The 20,151-nt window shown below is 51.6% G+C and overlaps 2 protein-coding genes across 2 annotated transcripts; one reads left to right on the forward strand and one right to left on the reverse strand.

The window, feature by feature from the left end:
* Positions 1-7,333: 7,333 nt before the first annotated feature.
* apip (APAF1 interacting protein) lies at positions 7,334-13,803 on the reverse strand. Its single transcript, XM_068312599.1, has 8 exons — positions 13,547-13,803; positions 11,421-11,487; positions 8,621-8,721; positions 8,466-8,514; positions 8,279-8,396; positions 8,070-8,205; positions 7,797-7,964; positions 7,334-7,723 (listed from the first exon to the last, which is right to left on the reverse strand). Exons 1-8 carry the CDS (start codon positions 13,786-13,788, stop codon positions 7,624-7,626), a joined length of 981 nt encoding a protein of 326 aa, XP_068168700.1. The 5' UTR covers positions 13,789-13,803; the 3' UTR covers positions 7,334-7,623.
* Positions 13,804-16,770: 2,967 nt separating this feature from the next.
* LOC137598160 (uncharacterized) lies at positions 16,771-19,499 on the forward strand. The gene is made up of 5 exons (XM_068318394.1): positions 16,771-16,913; positions 17,869-18,420; positions 18,498-18,569; positions 18,662-18,740; positions 18,824-19,499. Exons 1-5 carry the CDS (start codon positions 16,847-16,849, stop codon positions 18,990-18,992), a joined length of 939 nt encoding a protein of 312 aa, XP_068174495.1. The 5' UTR covers positions 16,771-16,846; the 3' UTR covers positions 18,993-19,499.
* The last annotated feature ends 652 nt before the right edge of the window (positions 19,500-20,151 follow it).

Raw genomic sequence — 20,151 nt, forward strand, 5'->3', positions numbered from 1 at the left:
TGTGCCTCTGTGAGTCATTTGTGTCTCTGTGACTCGTTTGTGTCTCTGTGAGTCGTTTGTGTCTCTGTGAGTCATTTGTGTCTCTGTGACTCGTTTGTGTCTCTGTGACTCGTTTGTGCCCCTGTGAGTCATTTGTGTCTCTGTGACTCGTTTGTGTCTCTGTGACTCGTTTGTGTCTCTGTGGCTCGTTTGTGCCCCTGTGAGTCATTTGTGTCTCTGTGACTCGTTTGTGTCTCTGTGACTCGTTTGTGTCTCTGTGACTCGTTTGTGTCTCTGTGACTCGTTTGTGCCTCTGTGACTCGTTTGTGTCTCTGTGACTCGTTTGTGTCTCTGTGACTCGTTTGTGTCTCTGTGACTCGTTTGTGCCTCTGTGAGTCATTTATGTCTCTGTGACTCGTTTGTGTCTCTGTGACTCGTTTGTGTCTCTGTGACTCGTTTGTGTCTCCGTGACTCCTTTGTGTCTCTGTGACTCGTTTATGTCTCCGTGACTCGTTTGTGTCTCTGTGACTCGTTTGTGTCTCCGTGACTCGTTTATGTCTCCGTGACTCGTTTGTGTCTCCGTGACTCGTTTGTGTCTCTGTGACTCGTTTGTGTCTCTGTGACTCGTTTGTGTCTCTGTGACTCGTTTGTGCCTCTGTGAGTCATTTACGTCTCTGTGACTCGTTTGTGTCTCTGTGACTCGTTTGTGTCTCTGTGGCTGGTTTGTGTCTCTGTGACTCGTTTGTGTCTCTGTGACTCGTTTGTGTCTCTGTGGCTCGTTTGTGCCTCTGTGAGTCATTTGTGTCTCTGTGACTCGTTTGTGTCTCTGTGACTCGTTTGTGTCTCTGTGAGTCATTTGTGTCTCTGTGACTCGTTTGTGTCTCTGTGACTCGTTTGTGCCTCTGTGAGTCGTTTGTGTCTCTGTGACTCGTTTGTGTCTCTGTGACTCGTTTGTGTCTCTGTGACTCGTTTGTGTCTCTGTGACTCGTTTGTGTCTCTGTGACTCGTTTGTGCCTCTGTGAGTCATTTATGTCTCTGTGACTCGTTTGTGTCTCTGTGACTCGTTTGTGTCTCTGTGGCTCGTTTGTGCCTCTGTGAGTCATTTGTGTCTCTGTGACTCGTTTGTGTCTCTGTGACTCGTTTGTGTCTCTGTGACTCGTTTGTGTCTCTGTGACTCGTTTGTGTCTCTGTGACTCGTTTGTGGCTCAGACTTGTTCGCATCACCGCTGCCGTTAGCATCCTGTGTCCATATATGGACTTGCTAACATATCGTGTCACGTGCTGACAGTGTGTCCAGGTGTCATGGGGCGGAGCTACACGCTAACATCTACTGGAGCGTGTTGGTTCATCTGGACGTCGTCACAGGAAGCAGCGAGGGAAGAACCCTGGTGGACTTCCTGTCGCGTCACTCCTGCATTCCCAGACGAACCTGTTTCCTGTTAGCGTTCCAGAGAGACGTCAGTGTGAAGGTCGTCCTCGTCTTCCTCTCAAGGTGTGCTCACGAATGTTAATGAACCTGTTGGGACGCTGGTCCAGAAGCTTCTGACATGGACCTTCATCATCATCATCATCACCATTTGTGGGACCCCATGTTGACCTCCTGACCTTTCAGTCACAAACCAGAACTGACAGAGATAAAGGGGATGGCACCATGGAAACCAGAGAGGAAACGTGTCATCATGGCAACGCCTTGACCTCAACAACAATGAGGTGACTGGTCTGCAGGTCGTTCTTCTCCAATAAATTATTGTCAGGTGACGCCTGCAGCCCACCGGTGGTCTCTGGTTGGCTGAGGGACGGCCAATGGCAGCAGACGTGTATAAATCAGACCCTATGAGGAGCCACAAACCGTCGCTGAGGGACACGCCTGTTGGTCACGCTGGATTTGTCTTCCTGAACCTCTGGGCGACGGGAACCAATCAGAGCTGAGCTGTGATGTCACAGCTGAGCTGTGATTGGCTCAGGTACCTGAAAGGTTCAGGAAAAATAAATTTGTTTCCAGCCCCCCCCAGGGTCTTGTTTCATTGACGCCAGGCATCGAACTCTGTGTGGGGGAGGGATTCTCAGGGGAACAGTACAAAGACTTCCTCCATGTTTAAGGTTGTGGTGTCCAATAAAGGGCAGGGGTGGGGCAGGGGGCGGGGTTAGGGTGGGCGGGGGCGTGTCTCTCCTGTGGCGTCTTTTTTTCATGATTAAAAAGATGGGATGTATTTAAGGAGCCCCTGTGTGTGTGTGAGGGGGGGTTCCAGGTCCAGTCTGGGGTCAGAGATGGAGTCAGTGACCTTTGACCCCTGCAGTCAGTCCCGCCCTCTGAATCGTCAGGTGACATCAGACATCACCTGACCGTTCACCTGTCCCCTGAGGTCCCTGGAGGGCAGGGCTCCATTAGCCCTTTTAGCACTGTGGCTACATAAGCTAGCGTTAGCAGCGTCGCCCCCTGAAGGCTGGAGGTCTGGATCACATCCTGGTCCTGATAAAGTGGGCCGGTCCACTCGAGGCACCTGGTTCTATCCCCCCGGGTCGGACACCAGTAATCACCCCCCCCCCCCCGTGATCACCCCCCCCCCCGTGATCACCCCCCCCCCCATCTGACAGATCCTGTTTGTCCAGAGTGCATTATTTTGATTAATTGCCCCGGGTCTCCGCTGGATTTGAACGACCTCCAAAAAAGCGTCCCGAGTCCTGGTCACGTGACTTCCTGTGCGGGCCGGACCAGACACGGAATCACGATGAGCCTCATTAGCATGAACGCTATCTGATCAACAGCAGCACGCGGGGGGGGGGGGGCAGTCGGAGCATCAGGGTGATTAATGCAGAAGTTGGGGGGGTGCAGGGGGGGCAGTTAAGGGTAATTTAGTGTGTCCTGTTGTCCTAGCAGGAATACAGCAGCGGGCCGATAAAACCATGTCGTGTGTCGGGCCCCAAACGCCTCGCATGTGGCTGACGTGTGGCGTGTGGAACCAGAACGGGTTCCAGACAGAACCAGGACCAGTTCCAGGTCCACACCAGAACCAGGGATGAGTGCAGCGTGGCGTCCGCGGCTCGTCCGATGGATCCAACCCTCCTGGACCCGTGTGTGTCTCCATTCGGGCCGTGAGGGTCGGGCTGCGACTGAAGACCCCCCCGAGGCCCCCCCCAGCGATCGACACCCCCCCACAGTGGACGTTATCTCCTCAGGAGGGGAGAGAGGATTGATTGTCGTTAAGCACTTTACAGGATGGAGAGGATGAGGACGGATCATCCAACGCCCCCCCCCAGCCCCCCCCCCCCCCCAGAGCGCCGCTGATCGAGCCGAACAGAACCAGCAAATAAATAAATAAACCTGGATGACCAGGAAGCAGCGCGGGGGGGTCTGACGCCGCCTTGTTCCAGACGCCGTCACGCCGCGTTGCTTTCTTTGTTGTCTTGTTTACCGGTAAACAAACGGTAACCGGTACACACCCACCCCATCCAGACCCGGGGGGGTGTGGTCGGCTCTTCTCCCCCAGCGACCCAGAATCCACCAGGATGAAACCGGGTCGTAGGTCAACCGTCGGCCTATCAGAACGCAGAACGGGTGTCGCTTCTCAGAGATCATAAACCAAAGGTTAAAGGTCACTCATCCTGCAGGCTGCAGCAGACAACGTAACCCCTGGACGACCCCGGGTCGGATCATCACCGTGGACCGGTCTACCGGCTGTTGCTCTGTCGACCAGACGACCTTTAACCCCTGGTGTCCACCTGCGTGTGAACGTGAAGCGCCGTATCGATCCGTGTGCTCGTCTTCTGATTAATGAAGGAGCTGCAGACCACCAGGGGTCCGCTCCCACGACCCTCTGCTCCACCTGCCAGAGGGGGGTTCAGAGGGGAGGGGGTTCAGGAGAGGACGGGGTTCAGGGGGGTTCAGCTCGCGTCTCGCATCAGTGTGTAGATGTGGAGGATCCGTGTGATGAGACGTGAACACGCTCTGACGCGTTTCATCTCAGAGACGATCAAAGGAGTTCTGAGCGACTCAGACAGGAACCGTCAGACCCCCCCCTCAGCAAGGTGCTGAACACCCCGACGTGATGTCATGACACCAGGAGTCACCAGGCTGAGAGATCTGATCTCCTCCCGCCGCAGAACGGAGGCGGACTCAGACGCCGCGAGGGTCGCGACCCAAGAAGAGTGCAATGAAGATGAGTCCCAGTCCACCTCGGAGGGTGTGTCACGCCTCATCCATTTGGTGTCGTATCCATCCGCCAACACGCGGTAAAGAACTAGATCCAATCTCACTGATGTCGTATCCATCCGCCAACACGCGGTAAAGAACTAGATCCAATCTCACTGATGTCGTATCCATCCGCCAACACGCGGTAAAGAAGGAGATCCAATCTCACTGATGTCGTATCCATCCGCCAACACGCGGTAAAGAACTAGATCCAATCTCACTGATGTCGTATCCATCCGCCAACACGTGGTAAAGAACTAGATCCAATCTCACTGATGTCGTATCCATCCGCCAACACGCGGTAAAGAAGGAGATCCGGATCACTGTGGTGTCGTGATCTAACGTGTTCCAGCGGTGGTTTGGATCTCTGTGGTTAAATTATCTCTGTGATGAGGGGACTACTTTCTCAGGAGACCCTCTGGAGGTCGTTCCCTGACCTCACACCAGACGATCATCTCCTAGTGATCTGCGTGTTCCTGGAGGAGCTGCTGAACACGTGACTCACACGAGTCCTGACGATGAGTCTTCCTCTCATGCTTTAAAAACACGCATGGAGTATGATCCGGTCCCAGCGTGACCTGGTTCCGGCGTGATCCTGTCCCGGCGTGATCCGGTCCCAATGGAACCCGCGTGACGTTCGGGGCCTTTGTGACGGCTGTGATTCAGCGTTATGACAAAGGACCCCCCCACCCATTATCCATGATCCTCCTCTTCCACCTGCTGTGGTTTTAGTCACTAACTAGAACCACCGGGGGTGTCTCTTCCTCTGTTCTTTGTTAGTCATTGTGGGATGGATTTGGCAACGTCCAGCAGACAAGGCTCTGTCGCCATGGTTACTGCTATGCTTGGCCAGCTGTTATAGTGTTTGTCTATAAATATGTAACTTAACCAGGACAGAATGGGCGGGACTTCCTGTTCAGAGGCAGCGACCTGATAGAAGCGGGGGGTGAATGGGATCACCAGCATCACTAGCCTCAGCAGTGTTACCAGCGTCACCAGTGTTACCAGTGTCACCAGTGTTACCAGCATCACCAGTGTTACCAGCATCACCAGTGTTACCAGTGTTACCAGCATCACCAGTGTTACCAGCGTCACCAGTGTTACCAGCATCACCAGTGTTACCAGCATCACCAGTGTTACCAGTGTCACCAGTGTTACCAGCATCACCAGTGTTACCAGCGTCACCAGTGTTACCAGCATCACCAGTGTTACCAGCATCACCAGTGTTACCAGTGTTACCAGCATCACCAGTGTTACCAGTGTTACCAGCATCACCAGTGTTACCAGCATCACCAGTGTTACCAGTGTTACCAGCATCACCAGTGTTACCAGCATCACCAGTGTTACCAGCATCACCAGTGTTACCAGCATCACCAGTGTGACCAGCATCACCAGTGTTACCAGCATCACCAGTGTTACCAGCATCACCAGTGTTACCAGCATCACCAGTGTTACCAGCATCACCAGTGTTACCAGTGTTACCAGCATCACCAGTGTTACCAGCATCACCAGCATCACCAGCATCACCAGTGTTACCAGTGTTACCAGCATCACCAGTGTTACCAGCATCACCAGTGTTACCAGCATCACCAGTGTTACCAGCATCACCAGTGTTACCAGCATCACCAGTGTTACCAGTGTTACCAGCATCACCAGTGTTACCAGCATCACCAGTGTTACCAGTGTTACCAGCATCACCAGTGTTACCAGCATCACCAGTGTGACCAGCATCACCAGTGTTACCAGCATCACCAGTGTTACCAGCATCACCAGTGTTACCAGCATCACCAGTGTTACCAGCATCACCAGTGTTACCAGTGTTACCAGCATCACCAGTGTTACCAGCATCACCAGTGTGACCAGCATCACCAGTGTTACCAGCATCACCAGTGTTACCAGCATCACCAGTGTGACCAGCATCACCAGTGTTACCAGCATCACCAGTGTTACCAGCATCACCAGTGTTACCAGCATCACCAGCATCACCAGTGTCACCAGCATCACCAGTGTTACCAGCATCACCAGTGTTACCAGCATCACCAGTGTTACCAGTGTTACCAGCATCACCAGCATCACCCACCAGAGGTGAAACCAGCCGTGACCTTTAACCCTGCTGGTGGGGTCTGGTTCTGCCCTCTGGTGCAGGAGGTCACACAGTTGTGTGTGACAGCGCTCACCTTCAGAGGAGAGCCCCCCCCAGCCTGCATCGCTCCTGATGCTGAGGCAGCGCCATGGCAACGGCTCAGCTGAGTGCAGTTTAGTGAGTCATGAACAAACGCTACTGAGGGAGTGATGACCAGACCCCCCCGTGAGGCCGATTCCAGACTGGCCCCCCTGGTTCCATCCATCCATCCATTGGCTAGGGGACTCAGACTCCTCCCCTTCCTGTGATGTCATCAATCTCCCTCCAACAACACGGCACGCCGTTCATCTAATCCAGATGTGAAGTAATCTGATTACTGGTGAGGCTGCCAGGGGGATACATCCAATCCTGTTAGGCGCTGCTGGAGCACCAATGACCAGGCCTGATGGCGATGACACGGCGCCGGTTGTTGGCTACACCCCAGAGGGGACGCCAGCCAACAGGAAGTGGGTTCCCAGACAAATAATACCACTGGTGATGCAGCCCCACAGACGGGGGCGTTGGATTCGTCCACCTGTCAAACATAACCCGCCATCAGGTGTTCATCTGGAATGAAACATTACCCACAATCCACTGCGTTCCTCATCAGGAACCTGTCTGCGGGCGTCGACCTGCCGCGCTCCTCTTCATCGCTCATTCCAGTGTCTGCAGCTGAACCCTGATGCATGGTGGGTAATAAATATTGATAGAAGCTCATGAAAGCAAGAAGACGATTTGGAAGACGGAATGTTGTTCTGCTGGGGGGGCGCTCTAACTCTGAGGCGTCTGTCAGGGTCGGAGGCAGGAAGTCATCATTCAGGTACCGGCTGGAGAAAACATTCCACCGGTTCTTCAGGTGTAGTGACCTTTGACCTCACAGCTGTCGTCCAATCACATTGGTGCATCCGTGCGACCGGTCGACTCATCCGTTGTGTCGGATGAACACGAACAGAAGGGGGTGGATCTCCGATAGACACGCCCAGTCGCGCTCCTGCTTCCTGTTCCATGAGCAACACTCTGAATGAACCAAAGAGACTGGGATGGATTGTTATTACTATGGGATGGATCTTTATTGATCACCAGAGCAACCAAACAATCTGTTACGCATCAGTGATGGACGCGATGTTAGACGCCCAGAGCTCCTGTGCTGGCTGGACCGGTGCCACGCCCGGCTCCGCCCCCACACGCGGTGACGATCGTTTCTCCGGTTCCCAATCGAAGGGAATCCAGGCGTCCTTAAATCTGCTCTCGTCATCAAACTCCATTGATCTGGTCTGAAGGTGTCGCCGTGGAGACCAAATGACTCCAGACTCCGCCCACCGACGACGGCTCGTCAGACGATTCCCTTCTCCTCCACCGGGGGCGCTGCGGGGTCCAGCCCACACTGCTTCATCTGCACAGCGACGTCGAACAAGTAGTCGTAGCACTCACACCTGGGGGAGGAAGAGTCTGGTGAAGCACCTTCATCACCAGCAGGGGGGGTTCATGCGGAGGGACGCTGCTCACATGGTCTTGGCTTTTTCCCACGACTCCCCCCAGACGTAGACGCCGTGGCGGCGCACGAGCACGGCACAAGTGTCGGGGTACAGCTCCATGGCCCGCGCCATGCGCCCCTCCAGGTCCCTCTCCTCTGGCGTGTTCTCGATGATCGGGACCACCAGGCTCTCATCGTACCTGGGGAGGGACACGCCCCCCGAGTCAACAAACCCGACTGCCGTGTGGGGTCAAAGGTCAGAGCATCACCGTACAGAGCTGTCCCGCTGGGGGGCCGTGACCCACCGGTAGTTGGTGCCCGAGGTGCCCCTTCGGATGCCCTTGATCATCTCCTGGTGGGTGACGCGGAACTCTCTGCCCGGATACAGCAACGTCGCCATGACAGCGGCTTTGGAGTGGGTGTGTATCACCGCCTGGGCGCCTGGGGGGCATCACAGGAAGGCAGGTGGTTATTCAGGCGTTCACGGGGGCCACGGCGGCGTGAGGGGACCCACCTCTCATGGTGTAGGCGTTCATGAACAGGGGGGTACACTGGCTCTTTGTCAGCCGCTTCCAGGCGGGGGGGCAGCTCAGGTCCCGCCCGTCGGAGTCGCACACGAACATGTCCTCCGGCTGGAAGAGGGGGGGTTATGAGGTCACCCTGGACACGCCCACACGCGTGAACCGTGCTGCCACACTCACCTGGATCCTCTCCTTCTGGACGCCCGACGGGGCGATGAAGATCTGCTCCCTGACAGGAAACAACAACAGGTGACTTCCTGTCAGAGCAACGGCTGCAGTCTAAACACAGGAATGATCATGTGACCCAGAGTGGGTGTGTCCGAGTCCGTACGAACCCCCGCCTCACGCTGATCCCGCCCCCCGTGCCCGTCACCCAGCCCAGCTGGTAGAAGAGACGACACAGCTCCGGGATGAGGACGCGAGGATGCTCCAGCTCCTGCAACACAAGCAATGGTCCGTTAGCCACGCCCTCATCGCCACGACAACGCCCTACAACAGGTGGGAACGCCACGCCCTCGTCGTGATGACAATCATGCACCTTCTAATTCTACTGGTTCTAGTGTGTACCTTCTACTGGTTCTAGTGTGTACCTTCTACTGGTTCTAGTGTGTACCTTCTGCTGGTTCTAGTGTGTACCTCCTGCTGGTTCTAGTGTGTACCTCCTGCTGGTTCTAGTGTGTACCTTCTACTGGTTCTAGTGTGTACCTTCTACTGGTTCTAGTGTGTACCTCCTACTGGTTCTAGTGTGTACCTCCTACTGGTTCTAGTGTGTACCTCCTACTGGTTCTAGTGTGTACCTTCTACTGGTTCTAGTGTGTACCTCCTACTGGTTCTAGTGTGTACCTTCTACTGGTTCTAGTGTGTACCTTCTACTGGTTCTAGTGTGTACCTTCTACTGGTTCTAGTGTGTACCTTCTACTGGTTCTAGTGTGTACCTTCTACTGGTTCTAGTGTGTACCTCCTACTGGTTCTAGTGTGTACCTTCTACTGGTTCTAGTGTGTACCTTCTACTGGTTCTAGTGTGTACCTTCTACTGGTTCTAGTGTGTACCTCCTACTGGTTCTAGTGTGTACCATCTACTGGTTCTAGTGTGTACCTTCTACTGGTTCTAGTGTGTACCTTCTACTGGTTCTAGTGTGTACCTTCTACTGGTTCTAGTGTGTACCTTCTACTGGTTCTAGTGTGTACCTTCTACTGGTTCTAGTGTGTACCTCCTACTGGTTCTAGTGTGTACCTTCTACTGGTTCTAGTGTGTACCTTCTACTGGTTCTAGTGTGTACCTTCTACTGGTTCTAGTGTGTACCTTCTACTGGTTCTAGTGTGTACCTTCTACTGGTTCTAGTGTGTACCTCCTACTGGTTCTAGTGTGTACCTTCTACTGGTTCTAGTGTGTACCTTCTACTGGTTCTAGTGTGTACCTTCTACTGGTTCTAGTGTGTACCTTCTACTGGTTCTAGTGTGTACCTTCTACTGGTTCTAGTGTGTACCTTCTACTGGTTCTAGTGTGTACCTTCTACTGGTTCTAGTGTGTACCTTCTACTGGTTCTAGTGTGTACCTTCTACTGGTTCTAGTGTGTACCTTCTACTGGTTCTAGTGTGTACCTTCTACTGGTTCTAGTGTGTACCTTCTACTGGTTCTAGTGTGTACCTTCTACTGGTTCTAGTGTGTACCTTCTACTGGTTCTAGTGTGTACCTCCTACTGGTTCTAGTGTGTACCTTCTACTGGTTCTAGTGTGTACCTTCTACTGGTTCTAGTGTGTACCTTCTACTGGTTCTAGTGTGTACCTTCTACTGGTTCTAGTGTGTACCTTCTACTGGTTCTAGTGTGTACCTCCTACTGGTTCTAGTGTGTACCTTCTACTGGTTCTAGTGTGTACCTTCTACTGGTTCTAGTGTGTACCTTCTACTGGTTCTAGTGTGTACCTTCTACTGGTTCTAGTGTGTACCTTCTACTGGTTCTAGTGTGTACCTTCTACTGGTTCTAGTGTGTACCTTCTACTGGTTCTAGTGTGTACCTTCTACTGGTTCTAGTGTGTACCTTCTACTGGTTCTAGTGTGTACCTTCTACTGGTTCTAGTGTGTACCTTCTACTGGTTCTAGTGTGTACCTTCTACTGGTTCTAGTGTGTACCTTCTACTGGTTCTAGTGTGTACCTTCTACTGGTTCTAGTGTGTACCTTCTACTGGTTCTAGTGTGTACCTTCTACTGGTTCTAGTGTGTACCTCCTACTGGTTCTAGTGTGTACCTTCTACTGGTTCTAGTGTGTACCTTCTACTGGTTCTAGTGTGTACCTTCTACTGGTTCTAGTGTGTACCTTCTACTGGTTCTAGTGTGTACCTTCTACTGGTTCTAGTGTGTACCTTCTACTGGTTCTAGTGTGTACCTTCTACTGGTTCTAGTGTGTACCTTCTACTGGTTCTAGTGTGTACCTTCTACTGGTTCTAGTGTGTACCTTCTACTGGTTCTAGTGTGTACCTTCTACTGGTTCTAGTGTGTACCTTCTACTGGTTCTAGTGTGTACCTTCTACTGGTTCTAGTGTGTACCTTCTACTGGTTCTAGTGTGTACCTTCTACTGGTTCTAGTGTGTACCTCCTACTGGTTCTAGTGTGTACCTTCTACTGGTTCTAGTGTGTACCTTCTACTGGTTCTAGTGTGTACCTTCTACTGGTTCTAGTGTGTACCTTCTACTGGTTCTAGTGTGTACCTTCTACTGGTTCTAGTGTGTACCTTCTACTGGTTCTAGTGTGTACCTTCTACTGGTTCTAGTGTGTACCTTCTACTGGTTCTAGTGTGTACCTTCTACTGGTTCTAGTGTGTACCTTCTACTGGTTCTAGTGTGTACCTTCTACTGGTTCTAGTGTGTACCTTCTACTGGTTCTAGTGTGTACCTTCTACTGGTTCTAGTGTGTACCTTCTACTGGTTCTAGTGTGTACCTTCTACTGGTTCTAGTGTGTACCTTCTACTGTAAATTATTCTAATAAATGGACTCCAGTGACTGTTGAGGTTTATTCTGAAATCTAGTGACTTGACTCCAGATTGATTGCATCAACGGACGGGCCCCCGACGCGATGATGACGATGATGATGATGATGGAGGAGGGCAGAGCCTTCCTCTGCCACGCGTCACACTCGCCTGTTTCTTTGCGGCCTCTTCATCGGCGTCGTGGCAGCCGTTGCTGGTTCCACACAACGATGACATCCTGTGAGAAACACGCAGAACATTTTGGACATGCAAAGACTTCTGGGAATTCTTTGCTTTGACACTGGCTGGGTGACGTCTCGGCCAAGCTGTTCAGGACACGCTCGGCGGCGTCTCGTTTCCGTGTCGAAGTCTACACAGTGTGTGAAAGTCAGTGGGTTTACTAAATGTTCTGTTGGTGGAACCAACTCTGGACGTACGTCCGGTAACCATGGTTACGTCTGTAAACAGAATCATCGTCTGGATGGAGCATTGATTAGCTGGTCAGCATTAACTTTTTAGTCAGGAGTCGACGTCTGCGAGGCAGAACGCTTCAGGTTCCTTGAGGGGACATGAAGCAACAGGTTGAAGGAAACAACCTGTAAACATGACCTAATATGGGCGTGTGTCCTCACCTGTTCTCCAGCTGGTTTGTTATGAATCGATTTCACGCAGAAAATAAAACTCCACCTTCTGGAAACCTGTTGATTTCCTCTTCACTGACAAAAACGTCGAGTTAAACACGCTGATGAAGCATGAAGAATCTCTTGTTAGTTAGCATGAAGGAGCTGCTGTCAGTTAGCATGACGTAGCTGCGTTGCTGACGTCAACCTGGTCTGTTAACCTCAGCTCACCAGTCAGGGGTAGAAATATCATCCAATCTTTGATTAATTATAGATTTAAACCACTGAATGTCAGTGTTCTGAACACCGTCCCAGAAAGATGAAAAACCATTCATTTATAATTACATTAACCTTATTATCCATCTAGTGCTTCAATATTAAAATCCTGATATTTCTTAACCAGTTTAAATATAGCATATGTGAATTTGTGACGACTACCTGCAAAATTGACCATTCTTTTCTCAATTATATTTTTCACATTTACTTTCCCAGTTGACCGTAGGCCATGCAGTTAGCAGCTGACTTATTAGGATGAAATCAATTCTTGTAGAAGTTTCTGGAGTATTTCTAGTTGGTCAGGATTTAAAAACCCCGAATGGGTCTGACTAATTAATGGAAAAGCTCACAGGTGTCATCAGTGGGTAGAGCTCGACGCTTTGCCTTCTAACGCAAATTAAACTAATGAAATTAATTTAACCTAGCTCTCTTGGCACGGGTTATTTGAAGATTTAAATATTTGTTGAATTTACTGTTGTAATTAAAGGTGACCCCAAGATTTAAATAATCATCAACTACATCAATAATACTCTGATCAAATGCAAATGCCTTAAACTTTTTAACTTTACCGCTAGAGAATATAATTATCTGTGTTTTGGATGTACTGAGATTCCAGGAGGAACCACGTGATGAACAGGGTTAGAGGCTGTGAGGACCTCCTCCTCACCTTCTGCAGGAAGTACTGCCATCCATCCATCCATCCATCCATCCATCCATCCATCCATCCACCCACCCACCCATCATCCATCCATCCATCCATCCATCATCCATCCATCCATCCACCCACCCACCCATCCATCATCCATCCATCATCCATCCATCCATCCATCCATCCATCCATCAGCAGCACATGTAACCGAAAGAAACTTCTTCATCACTCAGTAACTTCCGTGTATAAGTTGCTAACGCTAACTTCCGTGTAGCTGCAGCTAACGCTAACTTCCGTGCAACTAACGCTAACTTCCGTGCAACTAACGCTAACTTCCGTGCAACTAACGCTAACTTCCGTGCAGCTAACGCTAACTACCGTGTCGCTGCAGCTATCGCTAACTTCCGTGTAGCTGCAGCTAACGCTAACTTCCGTGCAGCTAACGCTAACTTCCGTGCAGCTAACGCTAACTTCCGTGCAGCTAACGCTAACTTCCGTGCAGCTAACGCTAACTTCCGTGCAGCTAACGCTAACTTCCGTGCAGCTAACGCTAACTTCCGTGTAGCTGCAGCTATCGCTAACTTCCGTGCAGCTAACGCTAACTTCCGTGCAGCTAACGCTAACTTCCGTGTAGCTGCAGCTAACGCTAACTTCCGTGTAGCTGTGCTAGGCTAGCGTTCGCCGTCCCGGTTCGTGTCCGGCGCGTCACGTGATCTACCGGGACCGGTAGACACACAGCTCGAGATACTGACCCGGTTCCGGTTCTGTAGTCGGGTCTAAGTCCGGACCCTCCGCACCAGCCTGTCGGCGCAGCTTCTACGTCATCAATGTGCGACCGACCAGCCGGCGCGTGTTTGATCGGTGTCAAAGGAAAACCGGTTCGACGGTAAACCGGAGACGTTCGAAACTTAACGGGACACAAGTTTAATGTTCCCTGCGACGGTGACGTCATCATCACCTGCAGGGGAGACATTAGCAAAGCATGCTGGGACATGGAGGCGCAGTGATTGGTCTGTGGCTGTTAAAGCGCTTTGACATGTCTGTGGATGTGATTAAGAGCTTTACTAATAAAAGCTGATTATTGATTGATTGATTGATTGATTGATTGATTGATTGACTGACTCCATTCCGTAATGAGTTGCTATTTCCTCCCCCCGTCTGTGTGGGTTCTCTGTCTTCCTCCCCCGCTGCTGGTCGTGTGATTGGTTGTTGGTCCTTCATGTGGCCACATGACGAGCTGGCGTTTTGTTTGGGGTGTACCCCTGAGGCCAGACGAGACGATCGCCTCGTCGTCCTTTAATAGAACATAAAACCTTCTACGTTTGCTGACAGAATTCCTTATGACATCCAGTCCAGGTGTTTTCCAAACCCCTGAGGACATCTGTTAGCTGATAGGCTGTTAGCTGATAGGCTGTTAGCTGATAGGCTGTTAGCTCATAGGCTGTTAGCCGTTAGCTGCTGCTAATTCCACACATAAATTGTGTCAGGAGAAAACAACCCATTTTCATTCCATCACATTATTAATGAGGAATTAAAGATTGCTCCCCTCAAACAGGCCGGAGCCTATCCCGGCTGTCTGTGGGCGAGAGGCGGGCTTCACCTTGGGGGGGTCACCAGTTATTACAAAACATCCATTCATACTGGCTTGTGGGCGGGGCCAGAACGCCCACACGGACACACCAGCAATGTCCATAATAGCCTTTAATGATATGTGCTGCTCCGGAAGGTTCCAAACAATCAGCTGGAAAAATAAACCGGGAATGAGGACGACAGTGATCACCATGACGACGACTGTGATCACCATGACGACGAGCCTGTTTGGACACCTCATGCAGGACAATGAGCCTGAGAGACCAGAAGACACAGCGTGTCAGTCAGTCACGTCTTCACCTGCTGCCAGATCTCAGGTGAGACACGCCCCCCCGGCTCTGATTGGGGGCATGGTGGGGGCAAACACCAGATTGCTCTTCTGACTGTGTGCTACGGAGTCGTTTGGGCGGTGTGGGGTCTTTTGGGCGGTGTGGGGTCTTTTGGGTGGGGTGGGGTCTTTTGGGTGGGGTGGGGTCTTTTGGGTGGGGTGGGGTCTTTTGGGCGGTGTGGGGTCTTTTGGGTGGGGTGGGGTCTTTTGGGTGGGGTGGGGTCTTTTGGGTGGGGTGGGGTCTTTTGGGTGGACCAGTCTTGGTCTGAGGGTGTTGCCCAAAGCTGGTGTTGGGTGAAGATCCTCCTCAGAGCTTCAGACGCTCCAGAGACAGGAAGAAGGTCAGAGATCCCAGTGAGGTGGAATCAGGACGCCCGACTGGACGCCAGCGGTCCTGAGGATGAAGAGTGGACAGAACCAGAACAACCAGCTCATCTACCTCACGCCTGAGTGGCAGATAGATGGATAGATGGATGGATGGATGGATGGATGGATGGATGGATGGATGGATGGATGGATGGATGGATGGATGGATGGATGGATGGATGGATGGATGGATGGATGGATGGATGGATGGATGGATGGATAGATAGATAGATGGATATAGATAGATAGATAGATAGATAGATAGATAGATAGATAGATAGATAGATAGATAGATAGATAGATAGATAGATAGATAGATAGATAGATAGATAGATAGACACTTTATTAATCCCAGCTCGTGTTCAAACAGTGCTGTTTGAAATTTGTGCTTTTGAACTTTTCAGAATTTAGACGTCTGTATTTTTGAAGGAGAGAAAAACCTTCAGTGTTTTTTTGAAGGCTGTTCTTAATGACTGAAAACACTGGAGCGGCGTGAAGCGAAGCCGCTCACGTCTCAATGAGAATCAGTTTGAGGACACAGAGAGTCAGGCTTTAGTTTCCTGCTGGAGTCTCAGAATTTATAAAGTACGTTTGTCCAAAAATCAGAATAAATCAGGCCCATTTAGGGCCTTCTATCTGGATCAAGGACCCTTGCTTGGGGTATCGGAGCTGGTGATGACATCACAGGATGTCATCACCGTATGTGATCATCCGATGACCCGCCTGAGAAGAACGGGTTCCGTCTCGCCGCGGTGATGCGACGGTTCTCCTCCTGGGCAGACGATTGGCCGCTGGCCCTCAGGTGGTTCCTGCTGTGAATCGCTGCTAACGGGCTGTAAAATTCCATGGCTGACAGTCGCAGAGACGAATCTTTTGGGGCGTGGAGGGCGAGCCTGGACAAGCTTCGCCCACACATGCTGAGTAATTCATGACGACTGTTGCAGATCCAGCATCACGCCAGACCGCCGGGGGCCACCGTGCGGCGGTGACGCATCGATTTCCGTAAGGAACCGTAGAACCGCGATGTTTACAACACACACACTGCTATGAGACGATGGAGCTGGGGTCTGGGGCCAAATGTGCCCGGACAGGGCCAACATGGCTGACCCCACGCCTGGGCCAAGAACAGGAAGTGAAGGAAGACATCCTGGTGTTGGGATGGGGGCGTCAAGATGGAAAGACGTGGTTCTCACGCGTCCCCAGAACCGATTGGTCCCGTGTCTGATGGAGAACTGGACCAGGTCCAAAGTCTAGAGTCCAGATGTTTCTGACCCGCCCTGCCTTCACATGTAGAAAGACAGAATTTAATGTTAGAATTCAGGATTTACTGTTTTCTAACTTCACAGGCCTCACTTAATGGTTTCTACTTCAGTGTGTATCCACTCCTTCCCTTTGCCTAACATAATAATTTATCATGTTTGGCCGTTAGCACTTCATTTCCACAGAACTGCTCGTGATCGTGTTCCAACTACTGATTGACGAACAGCTCATAAAAAGGGAATAAAGCCAGTAAAACCACTTCCTGCTCGTTTGTTTTCATCTGCTTTCCCTGAGTGATGAAATCCAGTGTGTGAGAAAGTGTGTGAGGGTGTGTCCTCAGGTGTGCCAGCCCCCCTGTGTGTTGGTGTGTCACCAGACATTGTTGTCCTGAAGCAACACCTACCTGCCCCCAGTATATAAAAGCCCCCGACGTGATTCACCGGCTCACATCATCAGCCCCCTGACAAACAGTCTATATCCGTAAACCACCGCCAGCGCTGCCGCTACCATGAGGAATCTTTTCTGGGGGGTCATTGTGGGACTTCTTCTGGTCGTCCGTTCGACACCTCTTCATCGTAAGTGAGAGTCTTCCTCGTCCGTCGCTCCGGTGACCCAACAGGAGCTGCTGACCCTGTCTTTAATCAATGCTATGTTGTATCTGAGGATTAAAGGTCAAATTTAGGCTCTAATTCTGTCTGAATTGTCAACGTCGGTTTGAAACGCTTGGAAATCACCTCAGGTTCACCTCAGGACTGAGAACCAGTCTGACAATTACTGTAATTCTTCTCGACGCACCTCGGATTTCCAATACTCCCATGGTGTTTGATTTCGCTGCCTGTGATTGGGCGCTCACACCTCCAGATGCTCTTTAGTGTTCTGGAGGAACCGGCTGAAGCTGAGCGGGTCGTGTTTCAGCGCTGATCACACACTGAGATCATTGTGAGACGTCCTGAGCTCCTCCAGGAGGTGCATTAATGCATATTTCTGTTGTAAGGTGAAACCAGAGATCAGCAGGGAGCTGCTGCACAAGTTTGGGCCCCCGGGAGTCCAACAGGGACGAGTAGAGGTGGGCATGACCAGGCAGAAAACGACACCGCGGGTTAATATGGTTTCACCAACCCCGAGTACGTTGTTCTGGTGGTGATTCAGAAACAGGATCTAGGTGGACACCTGTGTGCCGTTGGAGGAACCCTGACCAAACACCACCCTGAGCTTCCTCCTCCTGGGGGAGAAGGTTCCTCCTCCTGTCAGCCAAAACAAAGACCAGTCCAGTTGGGTCTCTTTGCTCTGTTCTGTGGGCGTGTCCTGTTCAAATGATACTTTGATGTGGGTGCCTCTCGTTGGCGAACCCTCGCAGGTCATTCGTCACCCGGTTAATCATTGCTGTTTGTCATTGAAGCAAGTTTGTACAAGATCGATGTGGTAACATTCAGACCGGCGAGAGACGCTCGCCAAGTTTCCTGTGTGCTCCCTCGGCTGGCAAGCAAACACTCCATGTGACCTGTGGACTTTCCCGTCTGTCCTTTCTAGCCGTGACCCCGGATGACGTCTACCGGGAGGCCGTGACGGACGGATACCTCGTCGATCACCGTTTCCTCACGTCGCTCACAACTAGATTCCCCAAAGTGAACACGACCGTTCCGGCGTCGCCCCCTGCGTCCTCCATGACCCAACAGAGGGCTCTGATTGAGGGGAGTGGCTCAGGAGATGACCTCGTGACCTTCATGTTGCCTCAGGATGGCGTTCAACACCTCACAACCACGACTCAGACTGCATCACCTGATCTCAGCTCACCCCCCGCGGTATTCCCACCCAACGAGCGGGACGGGTCCGGTTCAGGTGAATCAGGGTCTGGACAGGAAGGGTCTGGGTATGTCCCGGACCCGTCCCGGTCCTGGTTGCCCCCTGTACTCACTAGTAGAACCAATCGCCCACCTTCCACCTCCACCGCCTCCACGGAGACGTCCCCATCGCTGTTTGACGGACCTGAGGGATCCACCTCCGGCCTGGGATTGGATTCAGAACTGACTGAAGCTGCGAGCTCAAACGACCACATGGTGTTTGCGCTACCTGATGACACAGGTACTATATCACACCTGTAGGTGTGAGGGGAGCTCAGACCCACGTCATTACTGAGTTGGTCTGATCTCTTCTCTTAGTTTCTAACCAACTGAAGGTGGCGACGCTGGACGCCGTGACACCGACCAGCAAACCGGACGAGTCGACCCCCGGTGAGACCAGAACCCGACACCAGAACGTCAGAACCGTTCACTTCCTCTCCAGACGGTCCGTCTCTTTAACCCCTTCTCTCCCACATCTGCAGGGTGGATCGTCATCGTCGCGTTTATCGCCTGCCTCGCAGGACTGGTGATGCTGTTGGTCGCCATAGCTACGAGACACAAGTGAGCAAATACCGAACAAAATACTCAGGTACGTTAAGAACCAAATTACGTGTGGCTAATCTCCTGTTGTTCTTCTGGTGTAGGTGGAACAGAGCTAACCCGTCCGCCCAGCTCCAGACCACAGCCGACCAGCAGAGGGCGCTGGAGATGGAGACGTTCCTGATCAGGGAGCCGCCGATGGAGAACGGGAAGGGCGGAGAATACACCGTCATCCCCCTAGAGGAGCTTCCAGAGAAGTACGCCTCGCACTGAGGCCCGGACGGAACCGATGAGGTCCAGACTCCCCCCGGAGAGCAGCCGCCCACCGTTAGCGGAGGCTAGCCCGTCAGCCGCTAAGCTAGAGGCTGCTGCTGCTCACGGCTCTGGACCAGGTCTGAGGGCGAATCAGGGTCCCGCTTTTCAAAAACTCTCATCATAACTCGACTTGGAACCTTCAGCCGAACGCTTGTTGTGTATTTATTAAGATAAAACTATTAAAATGTGTGTAAAACAGAAGCGCCAGGAGCCTCAGACGCCGAGCAGTTCAACCGGAGCTGATCGCTGCAGCGTTTCCCCTCTGTTTACTGTAAATATGAGTATTTTTAAAGTATTTGTGATGTGTTTCCTCTCTGATCATGTTGAAGTTGTGGACTGTATATTTTCTCCACGTTCATTACGGAGGCTCTCGGAGTCATTAGCTCCTCCACAGCCCACGCCGTGGAAACACACTCTTATTGATATGCTGTATCGCATCCGCCCACGTCCAGGAATAAACACCACGACAGATGATCAATAAATATTTATTGGTTTTCCTTCGTATTTACACACATGTATTAAAACACGCACACACCCCGGGTCCGGCAGCCTGACAGCGGCTCTGGCGTGTTTTAATGAGGACCGGAGGTGGAACACGTGTCCGACCTTCAGACCGGTGTGTGCACCAATCAATCAGAAGAATAAATATCATAAATAAATAAAAAACTCAAATGAACCTGGCTGGTCTACCGCGCTACCCTAGGCCGGTCCACTACAACACATCCTGGAACGGGTGAAGGCTCGGCGGCTGGGGAACCGACGGAGAACCGCTGGCCCGCTAAGGTCCAGGCCACGCCCACAACATGGCGTTCATGCGGTCGTCACGCTTCAGCGGCGTCAGCTCATTAAACGCCGTGAGAACCCTGTGGAACCCGTTAGCCCCCTGTGAGACGGACCGGACGCGTTGATGGTCATCAATAAGCTCTACGTTCACCAGAGACTGTCAGGTAGACGTCTACACGCGTGTTTAACAGACATTTAACATACAAACGCTTACAGATTACATGACATTCAAAGTCTATACATTTGATTTATACAATATATCTGGAGTATATAAAGGTAGACCTCGGCTTACGGCGGTAACAAGTTCCAGGAGACGTTCTCCAGGCTAACCTGG

The sequence above is a fragment of the Antennarius striatus genome, chromosome 1, assembly GCF_040054535.1.
Source record: "Antennarius striatus isolate MH-2024 chromosome 1, ASM4005453v1, whole genome shotgun sequence".
Classification (NCBI taxonomy): domain Eukaryota; kingdom Metazoa; phylum Chordata; class Actinopteri; order Lophiiformes; family Antennariidae; genus Antennarius; species Antennarius striatus.